Here is a 5,247-nt window from a genome sequence, read left to right as displayed (position 1 = left end):
GGGGTGCAGGTGTGCTGTGGGGTGCAGGTGTGCTGTGGGGTGCGGGCGCACTCTGCTGTGGGTGCGGGTGCGCTGTGCTGGGGGTGCGGGCATGCTGTGGGGTGCGGGCGCACTCTGCTGTGGGTGCGGGTGCGCTGTGCTGGGGGTGCGGGCATGCTGTGGGGTGCGGGCGCGCTCTGCTGTGGGTACAGGCGTGCTCTGCTGGGGGTTTTGCATATTTAGGGTCCAACAGAACTGCTGGGTCGGGGTAAACATGTTTGGCTTTTTTAAAAAATTTGAGACGGAGTCTCACTCTGTCGCCCAGGCTGGGAGTGCAGTGGCGCGATCTCGGCTCACTGCAAGCTCCACCTCCTGGGTTCACACCATTCTCCTGCCTCAGCCTCCCGAGTAGCTGGGACTACAGGTTCCCACCACCACGCCCGGCTAATTTTTTGTATTTTTAGTAGAGTCGCGTGTTAGCCAGGATGGTCTCAATCTCCTGACCTCGTGGCCTCCCACAGTGCTGGGATTACAGGCCTGAGCCACGGTGCCCGGCCAGCATGTTTGGCTTTAAGAGGAGCTGCCACACCTGTCTTCCCAGGTGGGGACCAGCCCAGTCAGCAGCAGGGGCACCAGTTCCCTCTTGACTCTTCCGGGTTATCTCCTGCCACTCAAGGAGCCGGGGGTGGCTCCTCCCACTCCAACCCCTCCCTCCTCCTCCAGCCGAGGCCTCCGCCTGCACCCCCCCACCCCCTAACTCAGCTCATCATAACTCACGAGCTGGGTCCAGGGTGCCAGGAATGCCACTGAGGCTGGCAGAGTGCTGAAAGGGAGTGGCAGCGTGCTGCTCCACAAGGACAGTTGTCCACCCTCAACGAGGAGGGCTGCAGGGCAGCTGCGGACTGGCTGGTGGCCAGAGGACAGGGACGCAGCCACCCTCTTGCCATGACCACACCTGGGTCTCCCTTAATGTGGCTCTCGAGGGGCTGTTGAACACACTGTTGAGAACTGCTGAGAAAATCAAACCAAAGACAAACCACCCACGGATGCCAGTCACCACTCCAGGGTGACGAGAAAGGGAACACATAGGCGGCAGCGTGACAAAATGAGTCCCAGCACACTACATCTGGTTTCGGGTTTTATTTTAGAATTTATAAAATTCCAGTGTCATCCATATTCATGAGCCTTTACACATGTTTGCATATAATCTCCAAATTCCAAAGTTAAGGCCAAGGGATGGATTGTAGCTATGGAAACAGATAATATGGAAGACATCCGACAAGAGGAAAAGCGCACACACGCCTCACCCTGGCCTCATCCCTGCCCAGGGCTCTCCTGACAGCACGGAGACTTCAGGGAGGCAGGCCTGGGGACCGTCATTTCATCACCCGTACAACGGCCACCCAAAGGAAAAGAGAGAGAGCCAAAACAGTTTAGGAAAGGGCTTGCATCTGAGACATCGAGTGACATACAGAGATGTGCAAAATTTGGTGAGAATTAAAATTTACTTTTGGGAGGGTAGGGGCCGGATGTTTTAGGACATTGTAGAAAAGAGAAAGACAGGAGGAACCTGCTGGGATGGAGATTGGAGGGAGCTGGGAGCAAGCAGCCAACAGGACAGAGTTCCAGAACTCACGCAGATGGGGAAGAGGTGGCAGTCCCTCCCCCACTGGCCTCCCCCATGGAGGTGGAGGGGACAGATCCCGGGAAAGGCGGAAAAGTGTCTTGCTTTCCTTCCCTGTTTCCTAAGCCATGGTCACCCTAACTGGTGAAGCTGGAGGAAGTGTTCCTTCCGATCTGATTTACCATTCCTGTGAACAGGCCTGTTTAGGGCTGCCTGAGCAAATGGGGACTTGCCGAGACAGCTGCAGCTAGACTTGGGCGAAGCCGTTCTGGGTCTACTCAGGAATTCCGGAGTCTGAAGATGACCAAGCTTGAGTTATTCAACTGATAGAAACACTGGGGGTGAGGTGTCAAGGCAGAAGCGACTGTCCCCAGGGAAGGGCTGGGAGATGGATGGGCGCCAGTCAGCTTTTCCGTAGCTCAAATACCCGGGACAACTCGCCAGCAGCTCTGTTACCTCTGGGGTGACAGAGACAAGGATGGGAAGACCAGAAAACCAGAGACTGGGGCCCCGTCCTTGGCCCTCACAGCAAGACACAGATGCCTCCTTCGGAGAGCAGGGGCTCTTGGCATCCAGTGGTGTGGTCTGCATTCTGCTCTACCTCATGCTCCAGGCCCCATGCCATCGTCTCTTGGCCCTGGACCGTGAAAACTGCCAGTCACCCGGGACCTGCTCCTAGGGGCTGGCGTGCACATCTGGACGGCCTGTGGCTGGGGTGGGAGTGCCCACTCCCACTCTGGATGGGCCTGCTGGCCGCTGACCCACCTGTGCTGAGGGAGCGTGCCAGCCTCCAGCTTTGGTACATGGCGCCCACCCCCAGCTCCACGGGAAACCCACAACCACCAGCAATGTCTCAATCAAGAGATGAGTGTGTGGGGTGGCACTAACTGCAGAGAGACCACGCCACGCCGGCTGAGGTAGAAAGAAGGCAACTGAACACACGGCATCGCGGGCAGGGGCTGCAGGTGGCGTGAAGAAAAGCCTAGCTGTCATCTAAGGCCAACTGCCCCCACTGAGGGTAAGCGTGTGGCCCTACCTCCCCCATCCTGTGCACGTCTCAATCACAGCAGACACTCTGACGGCCACAGGGGACCCAGACGGTGCCTACTGCCTTGCCTCCAGGCTCCACTCACCAGACTCAGGCCGAGGGTCTGGCGGTGGAGGTAGGGGCAGGGACCCTTGGTGCTTTCAGACCCCATGGCAGGTAAAAATTGGGACTGCCTGAGAACCCAAGTCACCCTCTGCCTCTCAGGTCACCCCCCAGCTCCAGGAACCCGCCCTCCTGCTGTCCAGAGCCAGGTCTTCCTTGCGGACACCTGTGCCGAGGTGCTTTGGCAGCTGGAGGAGGCTGACTGCACTCCACCAACAGGACGGTCTGGACCACGGGAAATGGGCAGGAGGGAGGTGGGAAAGGAAGAGGGCAAACGTTTGGCTTTTATAAAGTCAAGGACGTTTATTTCCTGAGGTCATGACACAGGAAGTCGAATCCTAGCCACAGCTGCGGAGCTCTGGTGATGAAGGTCAGAGTGCTGGCTGACATGCCGGGTGGACCAGGAGCTGGAGTCTGTTATCTTAGCACGAATGCTCATGACCTTGGTTTAGTGTTAAACAGTGGACAGATCCTGAACGGGCAGCGCACAGCCAGGCCTGGAGGAGCGGCCGCACGCAGAGCCAGGCACTGGGCTCCCTGTGAGACCTCGGGAAGGGGGGAGAGCGTCAACAATTTACGAAGGGTCCAGCCGCTGGGTCAGATTGAGACAAACCATTGTGTGGTTGGGTTCGGGTCAGCAGGCTGGAGAGCTTTCTGCTTTTTGATCATTATCGTTTGGGCCCCCAAGGGAGGGTCTTGGGAGCCACCTGAGCCCCAAAGCTGGGAAATTCCTCAGAGCTGCTCATGTCGGGAGCCTGTGCAGAGAGAGGACACAGCTTCAGGAGGGGATGCTCCCCAACTCGCAAGCAGCGTCCGACGCAGTTGCCACCCTCGGGACGCCAAGCCCGCCTGCCCGCCCACCCTCCCTGAGACCCAGGAGGGCAGAAGCCCGCGTCTGACCTTCTCACTGCTGCTGGCGGTCCAGGGTGCGTCCCGTACCACAAAGCCTCTAGAAGGTGCCTTGGCCTCCTCGTGTGCCGGGGGTTTCATGTACACCTGCAGCACCTCGCTGTCCACCACGTCGGCCAGCTGCAGGCAGAGGACAGGAAGACAGGGTCAGTCTGCCCAGCACCCCCCGCATCCCACCCGCCTGCTCACCCCTGCACCTCGCTTGTCTCTGGAAACACAAGTGCCAGAAATCTTGTCCCCTGAAGCTCCTGGCTGGGCCTCAGGCCTGTGGACGTGCCAGGGTGCCTCCGGGCTCCAAGGCCCACCCAGACTCACGTATTCCTCCTCCAGGTTGAGGATGTGGTCAATGGCCTCCTCCACGTTCTCTGGGAGCCCCGTCACAGTGACACAGTTGGGGTCTGGGGCTCCGCTCTGTGGGAAGCGAATGTCCACCTGGAAGGAGGTACAATGGCAGATGAGGGGCTGTGAGCGAGGAAAAGGGTTAAAATTACGTGTTTGTTTCTAGTGAAGCATTTTCTGAGTTAGCAAACATTTTAAAATCTGGTTTCAGAGTTGTTCTGCAGTCAGTCTCATCACCACACCAAGTTAGGTGCGTCCTGGGAGCACCCTGTTCACAGCAGACAGAGGGCCGCAGCACGCACTGTACGCTCTTGCATGAAATTCCCACCCACAGAGGAGCTTGCCAGGCAACTGTCACGGGGATGCCCTAATGCGCCACCGTGGTGGCGCTGCCTCTCACAGGCCATCGCCTGCACTGACCTATGGTGTCCATGAGGACAGTTCCACTGCCAGCCCTGGGGTTGTGGCCTCATCATCTTGAGGGGAAGGCCATGCCCTCCCCTTTCTTCTGGCCAGCCAGGCCCCCTGGTGAGAGAGGGGATTCTCACCCACCGTGCTTCCAGCCGGCTCACCTTGAATTCATCCATGATTTTGCGAATGGCTTTGCCGCGGGCACCGATGATGCGGGCGTGAACACGGTGGTCCAGCGGGACATCCTCAGAAACCATCTGCTCAAGTTCACCCACGATTCTCAATATAGCGTCCCTGGCGGCTTCTGTGTTCTTTTCGTACCCTGTGATGGTAATTTGGTCCTGGGGCTAAAAAAGGAGAAAGCAGTCAGAAAAGGGGATGCCCTACTGGGATTCCTGGCAGGGGCAAGAGCCAGCCCCCACTGCTACAGAAAACAGCTCAGGAGAGAGAAGGCGGAAGCAACATAACGGCTGATTTAAAACAGAGATTAACAATGTCCACTCAGCTCCCGATTCTTCCCAAACTCTACCCGAAAGACAGTGAATTACAGGACCAAAAAGGACATTTGTCCTCAAAGACAAAGGAGAGACACTGACAGGCAAGAACTCTGGACTCAAGGACAGCGAGGCAAAGACAAAGCCCCGGCTGGGCGCGGTGACTCCCGCCTGTGATCCCAGCACTGTGGGAGGCCGAGGCGGGCGGATCACGAGGTCAGGAGATTGAGACCGTCCTGGCTGACATGGTGAAACCCCGTCTCCATTAAAAATACAAAAAACTAGCCGGGTGTGGTGGCGGGCGCCTGTAGTCCCAGCTACTTGGGAGGCTGAGGCAGGAG

General features: G+C 57.9%; 1 protein-coding gene across 2 annotated transcripts in view; it reads right to left on the bottom strand.

Annotated features, from left to right (window-relative positions):
* Positions 1-1,104: 1,104 nt before the first annotated feature.
* HDLBP (high density lipoprotein binding protein) overlaps positions 1,105-5,247 on the bottom strand; it is an 89,886-nt gene continuing 85,743 nt past the window's right edge. For both annotated transcript variants that reach the window (XM_011929547.1, XM_011929546.1), the window contains 4 exons: positions 4,574-4,759; positions 3,978-4,094; positions 3,654-3,782; positions 1,105-3,508 (listed from right to left, as the gene is read on the bottom strand). In XM_011929547.1, coding sequence (XP_011784937.1) covers positions 3,422-3,508; positions 3,654-3,782; positions 3,978-4,094; positions 4,574-4,759 — 519 coding nt within the window. In that variant the 3' untranslated portion in view covers positions 1,105-3,421. The remainder of the gene's footprint in view (positions 3,509-3,653; positions 3,783-3,977; positions 4,095-4,573; positions 4,760-5,247) is intronic.

The sequence above is a fragment of the Colobus angolensis genome, unplaced genomic scaffold, assembly GCF_000951035.1.
Source record: "Colobus angolensis palliatus isolate OR3802 unplaced genomic scaffold, Cang.pa_1.0 Scaffold82, whole genome shotgun sequence".
Lineage (NCBI taxonomy): Eukaryota > Metazoa > Chordata > Mammalia > Primates > Cercopithecidae > Colobus > Colobus angolensis.
This window is presented reverse-complemented; position numbering and strand designations above follow the sequence as displayed.